Source organism: Tiliqua scincoides, chromosome 3 (genome assembly GCF_035046505.1).
Source record: "Tiliqua scincoides isolate rTilSci1 chromosome 3, rTilSci1.hap2, whole genome shotgun sequence".
Lineage (NCBI taxonomy): Eukaryota > Metazoa > Chordata > Lepidosauria > Squamata > Scincidae > Tiliqua > Tiliqua scincoides.
The window spans coordinates 161,265,313-161,289,393 of NC_089823.1; the positions used below are offsets into that span (position 1 = coordinate 161,265,313).

A 24,081-nucleotide genomic window follows, 5' to 3' on the forward strand; every position below is an offset into this window, starting at 1 on the left:
ATTCGGACCTATTGATAGATGCTTTGAAGCTCTGAGAATTATCAGTCTTCCAAGGTCATATCCCAGTTGTTTATAAAATGTAGGCAAATCATACAGTAAGTGTATTTAAAATCAGATTAACTGCAGTATAAAATGCTGATCTCTAACAGAGTTTCTTTTCAAATGACACCGATACCTATTAACAGTGATTTTCAAAGACCACAGAAAATATACATTTTTAACCATTTTTAACCCTTGCTGTTCCGTACAAGAGAAGTCATGTGCTACATGAAAAGGCTTGCTGTGTCAGCATCTTAAATGCAATTTCATCATCCATTTAAATGTCCAATTTTCTTTCGTTACAGGCTTTTTTTGATTATGCTCAATTTGTCTTCATAAACCTAGGACTGAATAAGAAATGCTGAGATACATTCTAAAAGATAAATTCCTTTTTTCTTCTTTGCTACTGTTAGCCAAGGACGTTTGAGTTTGTTTAAGAGACAGGGAAACTCCAGTTGAAAAGGTGCCTTATTTCCTTCTTTGTACCGGGGTGAAAAATCTTCAGTAGTGTAGGATACTTAGCAAAATCTATCTTAGCAAAAGGTTATTTTGTACATCAAGTGGATGGGCCCCCTTTGCATGTTGTCATCTTTTGCTATAGCTGTTTGTCTCGCTAGCCAACATCTCCACATCTTTTTGCTTTAATTCTCCAGTCACAGAGTAAGCAATTGCGCCATTTGCCCAGATTTGTTGCTTGGCATCACTGACACTGCCGGTTGGCCTCAAGGGAGTCCGTCTGACCTTCTTTGCTAGCCTGGCACAGCATAATAATGTTGAACTGAATATCATGGAAAATCCACATAGGAGGAATGGTGCAGTATAGCTGCCAGTTGTATCCACAAGCCAGCCTGTGGGAAAGACAAAACATCAAGGTGCACATTAATTTTTATATCTGTTTAGCAGAGAGATGCTGCCTGAATCAAGCTGAACCATCCATTCTAGTTCTTTACAGAGTTCCCTCCCTATAAGACTCTTCTCCGATCCGGTGTATGACGGATGCCACAGATTGGGTCCTGTGGATCTAGCTTCAGGAGTTGCTGCACAAGTTGCATATATAAGAGATCAGTTGCTTATCTCTGCTGACAAAAAAACATAATCAGCGCATAACTCTGTAGCAACAGCAGCTCCTTTGTGTGCTCTTCCCACAAGCTGGCTGGCTTTCTTTCAGGGCCTCTGAGAAAGCTATTAGCTGGTGGGAGGAGTATAAGCTGACTACTGTCACAGTTGAAACTCTGCATGATGAATCATCGGTTGGGCTCCCGGCCCCACACACCATGGGGAGGGAAGCTCCCCATCCTGCCCTAGGACCCAGAAGAACCTGGCACCAACCCTAAGTAGTTGAACAATATTTCAAGTGACCAAAGACACAGTTTCAGTACTCTGAGTCCTTCCCCATGACTAGCTGAATCTATGATTACACAGGCCAACACACATTTTGCTTCCTTAAACATTACACCAATTCCTGGGTATATTTGGGGTGCTGATTCCAAAAATGGCATCCGTTTTGCCCTGTCACATCTAGTTTTGGAGACACAGCATAGTCTCATCAGTGAATGGTCCAAGCATCTTCCTCATGAGGAAGCCTACACCATGGCTTCCTAATGAGGAAGCTGCTTGAACCCATTCACTAATGAGACTATGCCGTGTCTCCAAAACTAGACATGACAGGGCAAAACGGATGCCATTTTTGGAATCGGCACCCCAAATTCATATCAAATCACCATAAAGTTTGGGAAAAACTTTTCTGACCCTCAATTTTGTAGGCCTGTGTTATTTATTATTATTAACTTTCATATCTGACTTATCCTCAATTCAGCTGAGGGAGGCATACAAGGTTATCCTACTTTATGCTCCCAGTAACTAGGTGAGGTGGAGAGAGTAACTGCCTCAATGTCACCAAGTGAGCTTCATGAAAATATGGGGTTCTCTAGCTGTTGTTTGATACTGTCGGCTCTGCACCACACAACTCTTCTGAAAAAGTAATTCTGGAAATTATGTCACTCTGCCTAGTTTGCATAAATTAAGTGGGCCAAGTAATTCTCATTTTCTTGGTAGAGAATTTTGGGTTTTCTTGGTAGAGAAGCCTGGCTTTTTAAATGTTTAGCTCAGAAGTGTACACATAATGTTAAAGGAGCATGGCATGAATATGACAGTCTTTAGACTTTTAACAGCTGACAATGCAGTGTGTGTTTTGTACACATGGGATATTCCGAAAAGGGAAACAGAAAATATCATATTTCAGATCTGTCAAACACCTCCCACCTTATTTAAATTACTCCCAATACCAATACTGATATATATTTTTTTCTTCAAAGTCGTTTTCTCTGAATTTCTCTTTCTGCATTTTCCTTGCTGAAAAGTACACAAGGAGTACATGTTCCTTGCTACATGAACATGCTGCCCTCTAGTAATCAATGTGGGGGAGAGCAAGCATTGAACAGCATTTATTTTTTAAATGTATTTATTGCCTTTCCACATACATATGGGACACTCAGAGGAGCAAACAATAATCATGTTTTTATGATTATTGGTATGGTTTTATGTATGGTTTCATGTATAACCATAAAAGCTTATACAGTGTCAGCAAAAGAATTATACTGCAAAGCAAAAAAAAAACCAAAAAAAAAAAAACCGCATGCATGGCAAAAAGAGGATCAGTATAAAAACAGAAGGTTAGATCCCAGGCAGATGAAAACTCTGCTGAGAAATTCATTTTTTTTAGCAGGCGGAAGAGCCCCAAGCTGGATGAAGGGTGTCTAATTTCACAAGGCAGTGAGCTCCGTCAGCCAGGTATCCCTCCAAAAAAGGCCCTCAGTGTCACCCTCACCCACAAAGGAGGCAGGAGGCACAAAAGGGCTTCAGCAGATGATGGATCTTGAGGAAAAATATCTGGATGGAAAATGTTTGAATCCACCAAAGTCCAGGATGGATCACACAAGAGGAATGAATATCTTGTACTGTGCAGTTGACCTCCCCTCTCCCTTCACTTAAAAAGGACACATTGTCTTAGAACATATTCTTCTGGGAAAGCATGAAGTAATGAAAGTGCCAGTTAGTACTAATGTGTCACTCTGTGGTAGGGTCTCTAACCTACTGTCAGAACTGGAGTCTCCAGCAGATTGTAAACTTTGTTCATGTGGTCCCTTTAAATAAAACCAGAAGTCCCACACTTCCTGGTTTGCAAAAACCATGTGACGGAGCATAACAAGGAAGTATGTACATCAATGTGGCTCATGTCCATGGTGATCTAGAGGAAGATTGTGGCAAACTTGGGGTGAAGGGCACCCTAAATCCACCACCCTCTCACCCCCTGCCATCTGCAACTGATGCAAAGTGCACCATCCAGTTTCATGACTGGGCTTGTCCTGCTTGGGTGTCAGGGGGTATTCAGTCCATTTGTACCATCTGTCCCTGGTCAAAGCCATCACATCAAGACAGCCAGGAGTTCCAGATTGCAGCCCATTTTTTTTTTCTTTTTTGCTCCATATAACTCATTGCAAGCCATTGATAAGCAAGCAAGCCTCAGTCTGAGTCATCTGCATAGCCCCCATCATGGGTTCTAAAGTGTGGCCAAGGGACAAAGGCCAGGACCTGGTTTGCATATATTATGAGTTTACAGACCTTTTAAAGATTTGAGCTATAGGTCAACTTACATTCACACACATAAGAAGAAATGGAAACAGCAAATGGAGTAGTACATAGTAGATGAACATGCAAACTGACCTGCAACCGGTGGGCTAATTAGGTATGGTATTGCATGAAGAAAGTAGACCACCCCAAGGGCTGATGATAGCGAAGCAGTCCCCACGACATCTGCTGTCACCACCGGGATGAGTGTTACGTAGGCTCCATCAAAATACCCAAAGGTGAACGAGAAAGGCACAAGGAGTGGAAAGCTTTGGAGGACCGGAAGGAAGAGACAGCAGAGACCATCCATTCCCACAGCAAAGAGGTAGCAAACGTGACGATACTTCTTCAGGCACCTGTGGGGCAGGGGAATCAAGGAGACAGGGAAGGAGCACATGAGTTGCCACTAATTCCTCTTCAGCACTGGTGTTTAGTAGGGGAAACACAGTCGGTATCACTGGTGTTAGTAGTGGGGAGCTGGGTCTTCTAGCCACACTTTTTCTTTAGCCACACCCACTTAGCATCACTTCTTCCTATCTGTGGCTATTCCCTTTTAAAAGAAGAAGAAATTAACATAAGAAAGAAAACCACCTCTGAACATGTATAAAGTGCACTTCTCTCCCCACACATTCAGAATAGAAGAAAGAAATAACTGAAGTACCTGATGAAATTGATGGTTATTTATCCTCACTGCTTACATTTTTTCCCCTCCCATCTCCAGTTATCTATATAGATGCTAAGAAGGCCCCAGGGTTCAACAGGCACTAATTGCTAATATGGACATGCTCTGAGAGAGTCACTCTGCTGCCACCTCACAAAGGCTGTGGGCCCAGTTGTTCAAGGATGCTCAGTCCCAGAACCAGCCCTGCCTGTCAAATGATGATAACATTTCATGCGTCTGATGAAGCAGGGGCTAGTCCACAAAAGCCCCACTTACGAAAAACATTCTTTGAGAAGCTATAAGATTCCTGGTTTTTGCAACAAACTTAGCTCTGGAAGCAAACATATTTGATGAATGTTGTGAGTTGTCTGAGGGACTCTGGTTAAAAAAAAAAAAGTGACAGCCACAAAAATAAGAATTAATAAGAAGCTGGAGCAAGGCGGCCTTCCAGGTTGAATCATGGCACCTCTTCTTGGAAGTTAAGCAGTGTCCCCACATTCCTAGGCAATAGTCAAAGTTCAAATGGTTTAGAAAACTGAATGTTTCTAGCTAATGGCAGCATTACCATACCACCCCAAACCTTGCCATTTAGGCCTGTTAAAGTCCTCTGCAATTGCCTGCTCTTTTTCAACATTCCTTGCAACAAACCAGGTATGTACGAGGTGCTTTCTGCACCTACTGCAACTCAAGGCTGGCCCATGAAGAGCGCAATGCGGCTCACATTGGCAGCAGCCACTGGGAGTGGCAGATTCAGGGTGTCCTTCATTCTTAGCCTGGCCACTGCCTCCCTCCAGCCCTCTGTGAATGGAGCTGCATTGATCCACTTCCTTACCTTGCTCCTTCCTCGCAACAGGTTTAATGTTTAAAGAGACAAGTCCCTTTAAACTCCACAGGACAAAGGAGAGAAGTGAGAAGGTCAGGAAGCCAGTGACCACTGCCCAAGCTGAAAAAACCATGTGGGAAGCGGCAAACAACTTCACTTAACTCTCTCCTTCCTTGCATGGTTCCTTTTTAAACTTAAGGGGGCAACATGAGGAAAGAGTGAGATGAAAGTATAGAGAAACTGGTTGCTGGCTGCTGTCCATATGGTGTGTTTTTTGTTTGTTTGTTTGTTTTGGTCTGGGCAGTGGCAAACCCAGAGGTGAAAGCCAGCCACTTACCTGGTTCTTTTCTTGTAGTCACTTTAAATAAAACAGAAGTGTGGTACATGCTTGGTTTTCCCAGCATTGCCTGCGCTTACTGTTTTGTCAAGAGGATAGTACAGGAAGAGGTGAAGCAAGTAGCTCCATTTTTTTCTCTCTCAGTTGGGGGGGCAGCAACATCATGTGGCACCTTGGGTTCAGCTATCCCTGCTGTAACTGCTGTATAGAGCTTGGACAAGCTCTATTAGTATAGTAGGAACTTCTCCAAAACTTTGTATATTGGTTAAGCATTAAGGTGAAAAAAAGGAAAAGCCATAATCCTGGCATATATTCTGAAAGGTCCTCTCTTTGGAAAATGGAAATGGTTATTTTTCCAAAGATCTGCCAGCTTAACACTGGTGTTCTTCTTCCATTAGAATCTGGGCAGGGCTGGCCCATCCATGACACTGACAGAGTCAGTTGCCTCAAGCAGCAGATTGGTGGAGGGTGCCCATCTCCATCTGTCCACTTGCCTCTTATAGTCCTCCTTCCACTCCCTGGATTGGAAAAGAAAGCGAGGGCTAGAACAGAAGAGGAAGCATGGAGGAGAGCTCTCTTTTCCACCACACTTCCTCCACTACTCTGTCCCCCTCTTCCTTTTCCAGCCCAGGGAATGGGAGGAGCAGAGGCTGGCACATCACCAGGTAAGGGGGGTAGGCTAACACTTGGGTTACTAGGTTAGGCACCATGAGGTCTTGTGCTGGCCTTGCCTCTGGACTCCAGCTTCTACCCTTCATTATTACCTTCTATCCGTGAGCCATCCAAAGGTGATGTTCCCAACGATGTCAATGACACCAAGGATGGACATGAGGAAAGCCGCCTGCTGATGACTCACTCCTGCTCTTAATGCATAAGGCACCAGGTAAACAAAGAGGGGGCTGCAGCCGTAAGCCATAAACAAGACAGACACAGCAAGCACCACAAAGTCTGGCATCAGTAAGAAGTTGTATTCCCGCCAAGAGCACTGGCACAGACATTTGTGAGACCACACTTTGATCAGAGGGGAACAGGCAGACCACGGCTTTAAGTCCTGCTCTTGGACCACAGGGTCAAACTCTTGCTCTGCGAATTCAGGCATGTTCTGGTGATCTGTTTTAAGAGCAATCGGTCTCATCAAGGCACCACAGACACAGAGGTTTAGCACAAAGCCTCCCAGGATGAGTAAGGCTCCACGCCATGAAAACTGTTCGATGAGAAGCTGGACCACAGGCGCCAGGATGAAGGTACCAATTCCACTTCCTGACATAGCGATGCCATAAGCCAGGGCTTTCCTCTTGTTGAAATAGTTGCCCACCATTGCGATCGCTGGTGAATAAGAAAGTGCAAATCCTAGGCCTGGAAGACAAAGAAAGAAGCTAGTGCACTAAAAATCATTCAATACTGTTTGGTGAATTGGCATACAGTATTTCAAGGTTTTAGAGAAGTGTTCTAGGAAAAGGTTTTAACCTTTTCTGTGGCCAAAGTTTTATAGATGACACCAACATTTACAGGACTCAGGTTAGAAGCTAGAGTTAGAGATGCCCAGGTTATGAAACTTCCTCTGTCAGGATGCCTTCCTTGGCTGGTTACATTCTGGGCCTAGCTAAAGATAGAACATTCAGATTTTGTTTGATTTCTGCTGTAAATTTGCTTTCACTGTTGTTCTTGCAAGCTGCCTTCTTTGCCTCCCTTGCAAGAGGGGAAAGTTGCAGGAAAGAAATCTTTTAATAAATAACTAACAACAAGTTGTGGTATCATGTATCTCAGAACTAGCCCTTGATGACTCACAGATGAATGTCTGATTGGACTCTAGTGGAAAGTATTGTGTTAGATGTCCTATGGGGTTTTAAACTATCATGATTTTTTTATTTTAATGTACTTATTCCATTTCTAGGGTGTCTTTAAACCAAACTGACCCTCAGACTGTAGAGATGTGATTATCTATTCCCACGTGCAAGTTTTGATGGGAGTTTGCAAGTGCTATTGGTAACAAATAGCTTCTTATTCATGGACAACAGATTGACAAATATTGACTCTGGAGTACTGACCCAAAACATGCCATAATAATAGATGTTTTTTCTCCATAGTAAACAAGCCATTGGCACCATTTGAATACAGTCATTTTCACAAAATTGTTATTAAACTGCAGGAGTCTCAGCACTAAGCTTGCATCACTGGGACTTCAATGTAGTTTTTAGTAAGTCAGCAATTCCTGTATAAATATTCCATTCCTCAGTTTTAGGGAAAATGAAAACAATGACGTCTGTAATTGCTAAATTCTCTGGAAAGGATCTCAAGCAATGCAATCAGCAGAATTAACTGTTGATTGGTTCTAACTGATGTGAATTAAGCAAGCAAGTTAAATCATACAATCTCAATGTATAAATTTGAACAACAGAGGAATTCCCTATCTGGGAGCTTTTCAAAATTCAGTGTTTAAGAAACAGAATAATACAGTGGGCCCTCTGCAGTGGGCAGTATCTGCAGCTGATCCATTCCCGGACCCCCTGTAGATACCAAATTCTACAGATAATTCAAACTGCAGGGGAGTATGACAGCAACTGTAAGTGTTTCTCTGAAGTGCTCAGAAGCCTTCTGAGGCACAGGGAGGCTAAGCACAAGAGGGCAGGGGAAGGGCCCATTTATAACATATGCTACAGGCCCCACATGAGTTTAATCTGGCCCTGGCAGGTAAGTGTAAACTGCTGCCAAAGGCTGCAGTCCTACGCATGCTTACCCTACAGCAAGTTCCACTGAATTCAGGGAGTAAAAATAGACGGCATTAGGCTCTCAGGGAATGTTCTTAGAGCATGTACAAAAATGAGATTCTACAACATTATCTGGTGTGCTCCCTGGGGCATTTGGTGGGCCGCTGTGAGATACAGGAAGCTGGACTAGATGGGCCTATGGCCTGATCCAGTGGGGCTGTTCTTATGTTCTTATGTTCTTAACAATAATATCATCAGCAATCATCATACCTGTAAGAACTCCTAGGGATAGATAAAGATGCTCCAGACTTGTAGCAAAGGAACTCAGGATCAGTCCAGAAGATGCTAGCAATCCTCCTAGCATGATACCCACTTGACAGGAGACATGATTACTGATAAAACTTCCAAGTGGTGCTTTAAATGAAAATGAATTGAGTTAATGTTAGGCAGGTCCTCATGTAGATTTTTTTTCATGAACAGTCTAAAAACTGAGAGGCAGTGTTGTGCAGCGGGCAGACTGCTGGACTTATGCCTGAGGTTCATATCCTAAGGACCTGGGACCAGTCACACACACTCTGCATATCCTACCTTACAAGGTTGTTGTGAGGATAAAATGGGGAGGGGGCTCGAGAACCATGTAAACTGCCCTGAGCTCCTTGGCAGAACTATGAGATTTGAAAGTAGTAAATGTAGTCACAGATATGCAGAAATCAAAACTGCAACAGGAGTATGTGCAGTATATGCAGTTGCACCTTTGAGTACCAGGAACTGAAATGGTGTTTATGATTTGCCTATCAATTTTTCTCAAACTGTGGGTCAGAATCCACTAGGTGGGTCATGAGCCAATTTCAGGTAGGTTGTGTAGCACCTAGCTCAGCTGCCACTGAAAATACAGATCTGAAAATTCAGGATATAGTCACTCCTACTGAGAGAGAGGCATGGTGCTGTGCTCAGAATTGGTGGGAAGATAGGATGCTGGAAATGGGGAAGGCTGTGTGGTTGGAGAAGGATCCAAGTCTGTATTCTGTTTTTGACTTCCAAGCTGGAATATTTTAATTCCATGCTGTGCAAAATAACAGTACAAGCACATTGTGTAATGAGGCCTTTGGCTAACTACAGCTTAGATTTGAAGCCTAAATTGATTATGTCACTTCTGGCCATAACATCACTTCCACATTAATGATGTCACTTCTAGTGGGTCCCAACAGATTGTCATTCTAAAAAGTGGGTCCTAGTACTAAAAAGTTTGGAAAACACTGGCCTATAAAAAGCATTTCAGTTAAGACTTGGGGGGGGGGGCTGTGCAAAAGAAAGAAGAGCTTGAGTCTGCAACATGATCTCAGTATGATTTTCTGATTACCGAAATGTATCTTACAGGCATTTTGAATCACAGCGGACAAACCAGATCTCCTTGCCTGACAAAGCCAGAGGGTGCATCATAAACAACTAGTAAATGAAAACTTTTGGGGTCATCAGATTTGGACGGAATGCATGCTCTAATGAGGTAGTCCACAACCAGAGTCTGTACTATTAACCAGAGTCTCTGTGTCTTATAGGTGAAAAGTTGTTGATAGGTCCCAAGTGATAGGAATATTCACCACATAGCATTGTAGCACAGTCTACTATGGAATGGATCCAAGCTGTTCGTGCATAATCTTGAGCAAAGTAAGTTTGGAACTCCACGAAAAAAATTGAGATGCACCTGAAAAACAACATCATCACATGAATTTCAGCCTGATAAAAACAGATTCATGTTTAGAACAGAAAATGCCAGACATATAAATTGAATGGAAAATCAGTTAGTGCTTATAGAGCTCAGGGGTAAGAAGGGTACTTTCCAGAGATGTTTTTCATCAAAATCCAACAGAAACTGATTAGAGGCTGATCCAACAGAAACTGATAGCACAAGTGATGAGTGATGACGAGCATTCATCACTTGATAACTGCCATGCCAAGGACAGCCTGCATTTGAAAATGGGCCATTGCAGATATACCTCCACACCTTTTCAAGCACAGTGGAGATTCTAGCCCTAGAGCCTGCATATAGGTACATTGTACAGAAGAATGAATATTTGTTAAGTGATATTCTCATGGAAGGATGAGAAATGCAAAATATAGGTTCAACCTGATATTTATACACTGATACTTGGATTTCACCCAATCAGAAGCCTATCTATGCAATGCATGCTCTCTGCAGCATGTTTGTGAAAGACATATTAACACACAGGCTTTTTTCCTGCTTAGTCAGATAAATGAGTCCTCCTAAGAGAACTGCCTTTGATACAGGAAACTGTCCTCCCAGGAGGCCTGCAACTCATGACCAACTGAAGTTATTGTTCCCTCTCTAGCATGACACAGCATTCGTGGAAACATTTTCATCACTGAATGTAAGAACAGCCCCACAGGATCAGGTCATAGGCCCATCTAGTCCAGCTTCCTGTATCTCACAGCAGCCCACCAAATGCCCCAAGGAGCACACCTGATAACAAGAGACCTCATCCTGGTGCCCTCCCTTGCATCTGACATAGCCCATTTCTAAAATCAGGAGGTTGCACATACACATCATGGCTTGTAACCCTTAATGGATTTTTCCTCCAGAAACTTATCCAATCCCCTTTTAAAGACATCCAGGCCAGATGCCATCACCACATCCTGTGGCAAGGAGTTCCACAGACCAACCACACACTGAGTAAAGAAATATTTTCTTTTGTCTGTCCTGACTCTCCCAACACTCAATTTTAGTTGATGTCCCCTGGTTCTGGTGTTATATGAGAGTGTAAAGAGCATCTCACTATCCACTTTATCCTTCCCATGCATAATTTTGTATGTCTCAATCATGTCCCCCCTCAGGCGTCTCTTTTCTAGGCTGAAGAGGCCCAAATGCCGTAGCCTTTCCTCATAAGGAAGGTGCCCCAGCCCAGCAATCATCTTAGTCGCTCTCTTTTGCACCTTTTCCATTTCCACTATATCCTTTTTGAGATGCGGCGACCAGAACTAGACACAATACTCCAGGTGTGGCCTTACCATCGATTTGTACAACGGCATTATAATATTAGCTTTTTTGTTCTCAATACCTTTTCTAATGATCCCAAGCATAGAATTGGCCTTCTTCATTGCCGCCACACATTGGGTCCACACTTTCATCAACCTGTCCACCACCAAATTCACCACCAAAGTTAAACTGAAAAATAACTCTGAGCTGTCTTTCCATACCGGCCAATTTTGCTAGAGCCACGAGACTCATTTTGCTGGGCCCTTCAAGTTAGGTTTTATTGTTTGTATTTAATATAGCTGGAAGGTCTATTGATCCTGGTCCACAGTCCACAACTTAACTCTGTTCCCTTCACAGTTAGCAGTCACAGCCAGCAGGGCTTTTGGCTGGAGCTGTCTCTCCTCTGTGGCTTTGTGGAAACAATATCGTTTTTGTAAAGACGATAACATGATCAAGCCAACTTCTGCAACCCAACACAAACAAGACAGGCTTTCCTGTGGTTTACCCTAGATGTCTTTCATCAGCAATGGCATCTCTATTTCAAAACAAAACATTGTCTACTCTAAAAAGGGAGAGTCTTTACTTTGCCCAGCCCTTGCATTTGGATGCACCCTTTCCTTCTTTCAGTTAGTCAAAGTGTACCCTGATTGTACTTTGTCCAGCTGTGAGGTACTCCTGCAGTTCCTATTTGAGTAACATAGCACAATACAGGTGGGCCTCCAATTCATGAGGGTTCGGTTCTCCCCCCCCCCATGGATAAGGAAACCACAGATATGGGAGAACACTGTATAAATAGCAACCTCCCCCCCCCCCCCGCACGCACAACCCCGTGTGCCCTCTACAAGTACCTTTGTTTATTGTTGTAGTGCTTGTAGCATGGGTGCTTCTTGCTTAACTTTCTTCCTTGACTGAAGAACCAAATATGCAGGCGACCAACCTACATGCTAGAAGTCAACTAACAGGAAGTGGGAGTTTGATGGTTTAGGACTACCTGGACATCCCTGCCTGCTCTATTATACCTTACTTGCAGGTGAACTGGGATGCTCAATCAGCTGAACATGCCAATATGAGAAGGTGAGCTGGCTAGGACTTATTCTTCTTGGGGAAACCAGAGGAGAAGATTGTGAATCCACAGAACAACCTATCATTTAGCCATGTGGGCTTTTTGCCACAGCACTGATTTCAAAGGGTTTCAGAGATACTGCAGCAAGATATCTCAGCAGCACCTTCAAGATGCTCAAGTGGCACAGAAGCCTCTGGAGGGCTACAGGAGTTCAAAACAGGAAAAGAAATCCACAAACAGGAGAAAATTAAGGACTTTCACTGCAGGCCTGTTCTGCTATGTATCTTAAGGAGTATCTTCCCTTCTCTGAACCTCCCTAATCACCTGTACTCCATAGAGGAGCCCTGAGGTTGGTGAGGGTGCAGAGAACTGCCATCTCTGCGGTGGTACCTACACATTTGATAGGAAAGCTTATGTGGCTATTTCACAGATGTATTTTTGCAATCCGTGAAAACATTGCCATTTCCCAAGGAAAACTGCCTACTATGACCAGCTTTTAATGCTTTGTTCACCTTTTAATCAACCAGACCTGTTTTAATGGCTACTAGAATAACAGAGATGGTTGAACTTCGACCCTATTTTTAATTGTTCTGTTTCAGTAGCAAGATTGTTTTCAAGATCTTTTCCTTGTTTTGCTGTTTTGTGCATCACCTTGGGTGCTGTTTAACTAAAGGAAAGTGCCTAAACAAGTCAACTAACAGCCTTTGTTTCCATTCAACAGCATCTCCTAGCATGCTGAAAGGAGGGATGACAAAAAAAAAGTCAGGCAACAAATAGTCACACCAGAGTAGTTTTACCTTGTGACAGCTCTAGTGCAGATAGTAACAAGGAAGCAGCCAATCACAATCATCCATCCCCAACCACCATCAGGAGGGGAGGCACGTAGACCTTTCCTTGGGGTAGCTACGGCCATAATGACAAGTCTCTGTTCTTGTCCCAAGTCAGCCTGCAACACCAGTTCCAGTTGACAGGCAAGGTATGGATGGAATGTTACCTGGCACACGAAACATTTGACATCTGAAACAAATTAGAAAAAACACAGTGAAGAAAAGATCAAAGGGAACCGCTCTTACTTTGTTCTCTAAAATGCCGCCACCAAATGGCAGCTACTGCTTTACTGTCTAAAATGAATGTTTTATTTTTAACCCCAAGAATTGCACCACACAAATTCTGTGCATTGTTGCGAGCAGCTGACTGTGGGCCCTGTTCTCCGGTTTAATCCAGAGCCACTCCACTGAGCTTACTTTACATTCATGTCACCAAGAACATATTGAATCACTATCAGCACCAGAATTACTACCATGTTTAATCCTGCAAATATAGCACATCAAAATGCATCTATATGTATTATAGTAATTCCTGAGCTGAGTTTATGCATATTTACTCAGAAGAAATTCTTATTTACATCACTAATTTCCAAATAGGAGCTGTAGAGTTGCAGCCATAGCCTTAGATATGTTAATATTCACATATCACCAGGGTGATCAGATGTCATAACCACAAAAGAGGACAAGACACCTCAAAATGTAGGACATCCAAGAAAAATAATGTAGGACATGACAAAACAAAAGCTAAAAACACTTGTATATTGATTTCATGTGGTTAATTTAAACACTGTATTATTTATTATTAAATTTAAAATATTATATTAATTATAATATTAAATTTAAATTATATAGCATAGAATTTTTTACACGTGCAGAGCAATCCTATCTTGCACTGGAACAGACAGGCCAGTAAGCCTATGCTGAATCCAGAGCAAGACAGGGGTCCAAAGTGGCTCAGCCAGAGACAAAGGGAAACTCTTCCCCTTACCCCTGGTTAAGACACTGCAGCCCCAATGGGTCTCCTTGGACTTGCACCACTTCTGGAGGTGGCATAAGTCCGAGGAGAGCAGAGCAGCTTGCTTGGGGCTAGGATTTGTTATATCTGCCAGGTCCCTGACCCACCTCCCGCTCCTCCCCTGCCCACCCCAGGACCACCCTCCCCCTGCCCTGGAATGCCTCCCTCACGCCTCCTCCCCACCTCCTTCCCACCCACCTCAGACCCTCCCTGCTCGAGTCAGTACAGAGGCTGGATTCGTCCTCTGAAGGCTGGCGCGCATCCCTGCGCCGGCCCAGCCAACCCTGGAGGAGGTGCAAACGTGCTTTATGGCACATTTGCGACCCTTCTGGGCCTGTGCCGGCCCAAGGGTGAGTTCTGGGCCAACTTGCGCCATCCCAAGGGCAAGTTAGGATTGCACCCATAATTTATTAATTGCAAGAAGACTATGCGCTGCCTGCTCACAGGGAAAAAGAGAACATTTAAGTTCTTTTCCAGGACCCGAGACTGAAAAACAGAACATATCCTGGAAAAAAGGGACATCAGGTCCCTCTGCATATTACCAATGCACCCCCACCTCCACAGTTCTCCTCATGAGTTGAATTTCCAGCTGTGCCTATTGGAAGATTCCTGCGCAGCTTTCATGACAGATACAATGGCATTTTCTTCCCATGGCAAAACCCCCCACTTCAAGACTTCCCTCAAACAATGCACTCTAGGGTAGGATTTCAAAGGCATAGATAACATTTAAGCACCCAACTGTCATACGTGCCTTTGAAAATAATCTCATAGACTTTTCTCTCCAGTTTTACTTGAATGAGGGACAGGATCAAGAAGCTGGAATTTAAAGCCACTGCAGATCTGGGCACCGCTAAAATTCCAAAGACAGCCCACCAGGTTCAAGTGCAGCCTCAACAGAGTTTGCACTTGTCTGCTGGTTTCCTGCCCAGAGGTTCTCCACCCATTCCACAACCACGGACACATCTAGATTGATGTATGCCTCAGACTAATTTTATTCAACAAGCTGTACAGAATTATATTTTCAGAAACTGACATTTCTTTGATTAATTGGGAAAAAAAGCTTTTTCTAATGTGCTATTTCAGTTTTAGATTCAGAATGTGTCTGCACCGCATAGGCCTTTTGGCAGGGATCAGAAAAACTTTCCACTATATAGCACCTTGATTCCTGCAAACCAGATTTAATTTGATACACAATTTTTTCCCCATTGAATTTGATTAGCTACCAGTCTGTATTCCTATCAGTGGTTGCTTTTGGGCAAGGATGCTGGCTTAAGCAGGACAGGCATTTTCATGCAATGGAGGGTACAGGTGGTGTGGGCCACACCAGGTGACGCACACAGGGGGGGTGACGCACACTGGGGGGGGTGACACGCTAAAATCACTGTGGTTATGAGTAATAGCATCATGTTATATATCACTGGATGCGGAATTTCCAGCAGACTACAATGCAAAAGGCCAGAGTGCAATATCTCCTTTCTACCAAAAGGTATGGCCAAAAAACTGGAGAACAAAAAATGCAAGGAAAGTGAAACTGAGCTGTATCGCGTGTTTACTTGCAAGTAGGCGAACATGTCTTAGTCTGGCGGAAAGGGCAGGCTGAGAGGAATCCAAATGCACCAGAATGGTCCTGATCCAATGAATGCAGCCCCCAAAAACACCTGAGAAGGAAGTCCCTCCCTCCAAGCAGACAAATGGATTGAGCCCGATGGAAAGCAAAACTAAGCCTCACGGTTGCGTTTACTCGCGAGTAAGCAAACGTGCCTTGGCTGGTGGTCAGGCCTGGCAAAGGGGAATGTGAAGCCACCAGAATGGTCCTGATCTGATGGAACTGGAGCTCAACAAATGCTCCAGAAGGCAGCCTCCCCCCCCCCCAATAAAAAGGATCAAAACAGAGGCTTCAGCTGATAAGGTGAACTTTTTTGAGACAGTCACAACAGGTATTGCTTCTGTTATTGCTGTAGTCACTGCACTAAACCTCTTCTGGCTTACTGAGAGTGAGTAAAAAAGGAGCAAGCCTCCGGTTGTTGTTGCTGCAATGGGTGATGCATTTGATCTTCAGCTTCCTCATGGACGGCTAACAAAAACAGAAGCAATACCTGTTGTGACTGTTGTGAGCCTGCTACAGTCACTCTTTGGGTTGTGGATCCCATAACCATGAAGGAATGTGTGGAAGCTCAGGACCCAGTGGCGGGGCTACAGCTGCTGCAGAAGTTCATTTTGGTCCATTCTAGTGTGAGCCTAAATACAATGATGCTAATTTTCTGCAATGGGTTTTCTATATTTCAAATATTTTAGAGAGACTTAGGAGTGTTTTGGTTTTCCATATTACTTTATCTAGCTGCCAGTGCTGTATGGTTGGGTAGACCTGGGCTCTGCATCAAGAAGCCTAGAAGACCTGAGCTCCAAAGACTATTGTGGCTGTCAGTACCCTCCCCTGCCCTATTTTGCCCCCCCTGTTCTGCCTGCCCCCATCGCTCCCCTCCCCCTTTGGGAAGAGGCCCAAAAGAAACTTCGTACCCCCTGATAAAAGTCTTCTCATAGGCCCTGCTCTAGAGGGCCAGTAGTACCCCCAGGTATGCTTTTTAAAAGATCATACTACCTTTTTTGAGGTGGTATGATCCAGGAAGAGTTGCGCCACTGTCCCTGGCCATCTCCACTCCCCTTAAAGGGAAGGCAGTATTTCCAATAGCCCTGGAGGGTTGTGACCTCCAGGTTGGGAAACACTGCTCTAGATCAGGGGTCTCCAAACTTTTTGGCCAGAGGGCCGCATCAAATATCTGGTGTGGTGCGGAGGGCTAGAAAAAAAATTTAAATATAAAATTTAAATAAATTTGAGATGGAACTTAGATGAGTGAATAAATGAATGGGCTAATTAATTCAACCTTTCTGGCCCTCAGAACACCCTCCAGACACAATCAGAGCACAGTTCTGGTTGTGTTCAGTTGAATGGGCCAGCGACTTTCGGGGACGTTGGCCATGGGATGGATAGAGGCTTGCCATGGGCCACATCTGGCCCCTGGGCCGGGGTTTGGAGATCCCTGCTCTAGATTGATTGCATTGTCAGAACTAGTTGCTATCTAGAGTTTAACATGAAAGCATGTCATCAATAGCAGGACTCGGCCTTCAATTATTTGAAGAAATAATTTTTTAGAAGGCTATAAAATTGTTGTCATGGTCATTCTCTCTCCCCAGGGACCCTGGGAATCCTAGTTCTTTGAGGAAGGAGCTAGAAATTATGTCAGAATGCAAGCACCTTCACTACTACCATTCCCAAATTTCTGAGGAAAGCTATGACAGATCAACTTATATAACATCGTAGTGCAACACCCATTCACCTGAACACAAAAGACTTGCTGATGAGAGGACTTGAGTTCCAGGCAGGTCTGAGACCTGGTATCTCTTGTTTTAGAAAGCAGTGGCGTAAGGCCGATGAACGCATCTGCTTGAAAAATTGTACAGAATCCTGATTCTATTGAGAAATGAAATGAAGAAGCACTTCCCCTGGTTAGCCATGATAATGGCTCTTTTCTCTGTTGAAAAAGTACACTGCCTTCCTGAATGAAGAAAAAAATTTTAAACAAATAAGCCAAGCTGTCTGGTATGTGTTTCAGTTTTCCTTGGAGAGGAACCTAAAATAGCCCAGCTGCAGTCTAATCCCTTAGCTGAACATACAATATTCATGCTGACAAGAATCACAGGCTGTCTCTGATGACATTTCAAGGAATGAATGGAGGCCATTTTGAGGTAAATGGTGATAAGTAACTTGGAAGAAGTTTTCAGTTCTCTTTCTTTTCTATTAGTTCTGAACTTGGGGCCAGTAAAGAGGTTTTGACCCCTCTATTACAGCTACCAGTAATATGCCAGGAATTTGTGGCACTGGCATAGAGACTCTCCCTGCAATTAGGCAAAAAACATTGTACAGGCATGTCCTCATATCTGCAAGGTTCTGTTCCGGAACCCCCCATGGTTAAATGACACTGCAGATATGGGTGAATGACTCGCCCCTACCCTCCAGAGCCCAGCCATGAACATCTGTCTACGTCCTCACCAGGCTCAGACTAAGCCCTAGAGATTTAAAAAAGACACTTCCAGTTTATCCATGAAACAGGAAGTGATGTTTTTAATGCCTTATAAGGCATTGGGAAGTCTGGGGAAGCCCCAGGGGGACTTTCACAGAGAAACCGGAAGTGACCTTTTTCTCTCTAGGGCTCAGTCTGAGCCCAGCAGAGGCTGGGGATGTCTGTCCACATCCTCTGCAGGGATCAGAGGACCCTCCAGAAACAAGGGGAGCTCTGCTTCCCTTGCCTTCTGAGGGGGCACATGTGGACCCAATCCATGGATAATTGAATCAGCAGATATGGGATCTGCAGATGGGGCCCCCCTGTAATTTGTTTGAAAATGTTTTGGCCCCACCTGAACAGAGCTCCTGCCAAAAGACACATTTTCCAGCAGCCTCCACAAAGGTGCTGTAATGTATGAATGAAATCCAGTCCTTCAGGGTGCTCTGGACCACTAACAACCACTATATTTGCCAAGGAACCATTGGCCTATTCAGCCATCTTGTACTGGGGATAAATCTGAATCCAGTGCTCTTTTGAACACAATCTCAACTTCCATTGGAAGAAAGCAACATTGACTCATTACAGGTTGTTCTGTATTTAATTGAATCTCCCTGTTTGGACCTTGCTCCCATCAAATAAGATGGGCACACCAACAGAGTGACAATGTGGTCCATTTCCATGACTAATTCAGGGTGTTTGTGATTAACGTTTGTTACCCTGCACATGCCCAATCTCATCTGATCTTGGAAGCTAAGCAGCGTCAGGCCTGGGTAGTACTTGGATGGGAGACCGCCTGGGAATACCAGGTGCTGTAGGCTTATACCATAGTCTTTCGAGACTGAAGGTTGCCAACCATCATTGTGATTAACTTTAATTTGAAATGGCACAGCAGTGCTTCCCAAAATGTGGATCATAACCCACCAGTGGGTCACAAGCCCATGCCTGGTGGTTTGCAACCTGGGCCCTCACAACCACCCTTGCTTCCAGATGGCTCCAAATCGGAGCCATTTTGGAGGCCCCCACAGGTCTCTTCTGGGCCAGTGACCCACACTATTGGGCCCTATGGGCCTTAAAATGTGACTAGCTTGATATTTCTCCTTAGTAACTAACATCTGAATGGACTCATTCATAATCTTCTACCTTTGATAACAAGATTACTATAGATAAGTGCAAAATGCACAAGCAAAATTTTGGTCCCAGAACAATTTTAGAACCCCTAAGCAGTGTATAGCCAGTTAGCCACAGAAAACCAGGGATGGGCCAATCCAGCATGGCTTGACTCGAGTTGAGTCACAAGTCTCCACCCCCACAAGTCGATTTGAAAATGAGTTCTAATGGGGGCACTTTCCAAGTCACCTGGAGCGTTTTCACGACTCACTCGAATCATGAGTCTTTTTGATACATGTGTCAGGCACGGAGAAAAAAACGGGGCATGGGGACCGAGTGCCGAGTCAGGGGGCCTTGACTTGAGTATTTTGTGGAGTCTTCCATGCATATTACTCAAGTGTACACGAGTCAGCGAAAAATGCTGATTATTCTGACTTGGATTCGAGCCACCTGACTCGAGTTTCCATTCCTGCAGAAAACCACCTGATTATGCTTTCTTCAATAAGTGCCACAATTCCTTCAACACTTCAATTACAGTCCTGGATGATTTTATGCATGTGTGCTTTTACAAGTATTGTGAAAATAACTTCATGTTCATCTATGTGTGATCTGCAAGCAGATGGATCAAGAATGCAGCATTGGAATGTTGAACAAACAGAGACTTTGAGTTTTTTAATACACTTTGTGGCCCTGATTTCAGTAATGTTGCTATTAGGGTTTTGTCTTGGTTGGTTGTTTTTTGTGCTTTTGGTTTTTGTTCTTATACTTGTTATACCATGAAGTTTCACTATGTGTTAACTCCTTTCATATATCTCTTCAGTACTCCAAGACAGAAAGTAAGCTTTGAAAAAAGAGTCTGAACCAGCTCTGTATGTAACACAACCACAATTCTTGATTCAAATGCTGATTTTTTTCCAAATTTCTATAGCAGAGCTAATTATTTGTTTGACTTTCAGTAATGAGCATTTTAATGATATAGAATACAAGAAGTCAGAATGATACTTTAAATACTGTGCAATGTTTATCCAGCGCTTAGCCAAATGGGATTCTCAAGAGATGATCAACATCCATCATTATTCCTTAGTTTCAATAGCTGATTTAAGCTAAGCATTTAAAGACACCTACTGTTTGCTTACTAGTTATCATAAAGAAATCACATTTGCTCTTAAAGCAAGCAGGAATCCATGAGCAAGCTACAGATTGTCATTTTTAATTTCTTTTTAATGACAGCAACTTAGCCCATTAGAGTTTGTGTCATCAGTGCAGGAGGCCAGTGTGTCACCCCTATGATGGATCTCCTCCCATGCAGTAGGCATGGCAACGCCCCAGGTGGGCGGGCATAGTGATGTACCATCACCCCACCCTGCTGGTTTTTTGGCTATAAATTTTGATAACATAGATATATTTCAACATGGTTTGTTTCATTGTGTCAGGGGTCGAGCCCTTGTCCGACCCCTGCCTTACCTGGCTGTAGGCCAGGGGCAGAACTGCCTGGCCACAGAGCCACCACCGCCTCTCCAGCTGACCAGGTAAGACATAGGGCAGCTGGGTGGGAGAGACCGTCCCCCCAGGGCTCACCTGACCTGAGCAGTGAGCAGGGCCTGGTCACCATTAACCACCAAAGAGGAGGGAAGCAGGCCAGGGTCAGGGCCCCTTTAAGCCTAGAGAGGGAGGAAGGGGAGGAGCCAAGGGTGTGGCTGGGGAGGATAAAAGCAGGGAGGCCTGTGATGAGAGGCAGTTCTGGAGAGGGAAGGCAGGAGGCTGGAGCTGGAGCCCCTGCCTGAAGACCAAGGGCCTCAGGTCCTGCCTCCAGGGAGGAGGACAAGGGTGTCGTGAACCCCCTCCCCCTGGCTTGGTCTGAGGCTTCCCCTGCAAGGAACCCCAGGGAGGTGGACACCCCACCCAGGGGACCCATGAGATCATTCAGTCGACCCTCGGCACCCCGCAAGGCAACACCCTGAGACCCCCCCCATTTCGGGGCGCTCCTCACACATTGCATTCTGCATGAAATTACACATCAATTGATATATGACATGATGGTATTATTCAAAAATACAAAGATTTTAAAATTTTTGGTGAGCAGTGGTGTTACCCCCCCCATGCGTGTCACCAGGTGCAGCCCGCATCACTGCACTCCCTAGCAATGCCACTGTCTCAGCCAGTTTAGTTTTTCCCAACATTGTATACCCATGTTAGAAAAAGCTATACCTTTTGCATTCCTGTTTGATGTTCAGCTGTTAAGCAGCCACATACCCGCTGCTAAACATCAAATGCCTTACTTGATATATACAAGCCTGAGCAGCTTAGCTGAGCAGCTAAGAACAATGGTTCTTGGGATTATGGTTTGTATAGCCAGGTTGAATCAAGTAAGAATTTGCTTTCTGAGAACTTAGTCATTTTTACCATTCATTTTAACATTTATAAATCAGTATCTTTTCTAGCAAACTTCCAATCTTTTTACATCCCCAAAACTATATAACTAAATGGGGAAACCATGAATAGAGGACTAAAAGCAAACTTCAGATAGCTCGAACATTGAGTTCACTGCTCAAATGTACTACCAAAAAAATGTAGGGAGATTGCAGTGCTTCATAATCAACCTTCCTTCATGCCCATTAACCATTTTAAAACTCTGATGCAAAATTATTTAAAGGCACGTTTGCCTTTCACACATGCATATCATATTTGAAACACTGAGAAGTGCTTTCAGTGGCATGCATAAAATAATCCTAAAATTCATACCCCTTCCCCAGAGAAAGATTATTGCCTTTAATAACTGCCTCAAAGAAGTGGAACTGGTTCAGCTTTTCACATTGCATTGTCTTTTCCAAAGAAACTGTATTAGTTGAACACACACAGTCATAGATACATTAAAGGCAAAAGGACTTTATGGAAGGAGGGGACTTCACAGCATTCAGTGTAAGCTCAAGCCTACAGTTCACTTCCTTTCTTGCTCTTCATTACCTTGCCAAAATATTCAGAATTCTGAATATACTGACTGTTGGCAACCTTCAGTCTCGAAAGACTATGGTATCGCGCTCTGAAAGGTGGTTCTGGAACAGCATCTAGTGTGGCTGAAAAGGCCAATTCGGGAGTGACAATCCCTTCCACACTGGGAGCAAGTGCAGTCTGTCCCTGGTCTGTCTCCCTGGCTATGCATTCTGCATAAAAATATAGCAATCCAAATATATGCAGGCATAATATGGGTGTATTATGCCTGCATCTTTTACTGTATCTTTACTATATCTTGTATCTTTTATTGACAGCACAGGATTTAAGAAGGCCTAAAGCACACCTGCAATTAGGTGGCTCTCAGTTTACACTTGTGATAGCAGAAAGCATTGCACTTGTGCATTTTGCAATGCTTCTTGGCTAATAGCCACATCAGCATTAAAGTATGTTGGCTTCATAATAACTTCATGAGTGTCTGAAGAAGTAGCAGGAATTTTGCTGATGTATTAGAAAGATCTCCGGCATATACTGTTTGGCTTGAACTGGATGCACAGTTTAGTGACCAGAATTCCAAGATAATAGACTGGGCGTTAAGTAGTATAGTAACTGAATATTCACTTTGACAGTGGCTCAAACGCAGTTAGTAAGGAAACATTGTCATTTAAGAGCACCACTCTCCATCTGTCCCGTCTGCTAAGAGGAATCTGTCTTACACCTAGATCAGTGGTTTTGAAATGTTGTTCCAGAAAACACTGCAGGTTGTCTGACCCAAATATGTACTGACCCATAGTAGAAGCCTACCATGAACAAAACTGTAAAGTTTTAACTGTAAATAAGCTTAACTCACCATTTCATGAAGTAGAATTCGCTCATATTAATTCTTCATCTAAAACTTTAATTTAAATCTACCATGTAATCATGTAAAAATCTACCATGTTTAAATCTACCATGTAAAGGTAATGATGATTATGATACAAAATGTATCTGATGTAGGGATGGGCAAGTCGGGCAAAGCTTGACTCGAGTCAAATCATGAGTCTCCACCCTCCCGTGACTCAACTTGAAAACAAGTCATCATAGGGGCACTTTCTGAGTGACCTGGAGCATTTTTGCAACTAAAAATGACTTGAGTCACAAGTCTTTTTGATACACATGTCAGGAGCAGGGAAAAATCCTGGGCTGCTGCCAAGGGTGTGTGTGTGTGTGTGTGTGTGTGTGTGTGAGTTCTCTTTAAACTTTCTCCTGTTGTCCCATCCCATCTGTAAACAGGGTGGGAGGGGGTGGGACAGACTGCAAGAAAGCAGGGACAGAAGTGGCAAGACGGAAGAGGGCCATGTGCAGCAGCTGGGAGGCTTACTAGAACGACCCAATCTTTTGCAGAAGTAATCCCACTGCAGTCGGTCATTCAATGGGGCTTCCTCCCCCCAAATAACAATGGAGCTCACAGCAGCCATGCATTTGGAAAGCATGATCACTACAAACCTACCCCTCCCACTTCCCCGTCTCCTTTTTCCCTGGGCTCTTCCAGCCAATTTCAAGGTAAGAACCACCTTGGGCTCCTCCTTCTGCCCTACCTCAGCCAAAGAAAAAAATCAGATCACCCATCCTTTGTCCAATGATCATTGGTTCTTTTAGAGATGGGCAAGACTGCCCACTCCTGCCTCCCCCCCCCCCCGTCAGATGCAAAAGCAAACATTATCCCTTCCCTGCCTCCTGGCTGGAACCTCTCTGCTGCTTGCCTGATCTGAATGAAGGCCCCACAAAGTCTTTCACGCTTACTGTGAAAATAGTAACCAAGCACACCCAGACAGACTTGAGTCTGCATGCGTGGGGATGGAGTACCAAGTCAGTGGCTTCAGACTCAATTCC

At 43.9% G+C, this 24,081-nt stretch overlaps 1 protein-coding gene and 1 pseudogene across 1 annotated transcript; one reads left to right on the plus strand and one right to left on the minus strand.

Annotated features, from left to right (window-relative positions):
* Positions 1-613: 613 nt before the first annotated feature.
* Positions 614-13,115, minus strand: SLC16A12 (solute carrier family 16 member 12). Its single transcript, XM_066621926.1, has 6 exons — positions 13,048-13,115; positions 9,794-9,897; positions 8,466-8,609; positions 6,252-6,843; positions 3,763-4,022; positions 614-887 (listed from the first exon to the last, which is right to left on the minus strand). Exons 1-6 carry the CDS (start codon positions 13,098-13,100, stop codon positions 625-627), a joined length of 1,416 nt encoding a protein of 471 aa, XP_066478023.1. The 5' UTR covers positions 13,101-13,115; the 3' UTR covers positions 614-624.
* Positions 13,116-18,854: 5,739 nt separating this feature from the next.
* On the plus strand, positions 18,855-18,971 carry LOC136647246 (5S ribosomal RNA; annotated as a pseudogene).
* The last annotated feature ends 5,110 nt before the right edge of the window (positions 18,972-24,081 follow it).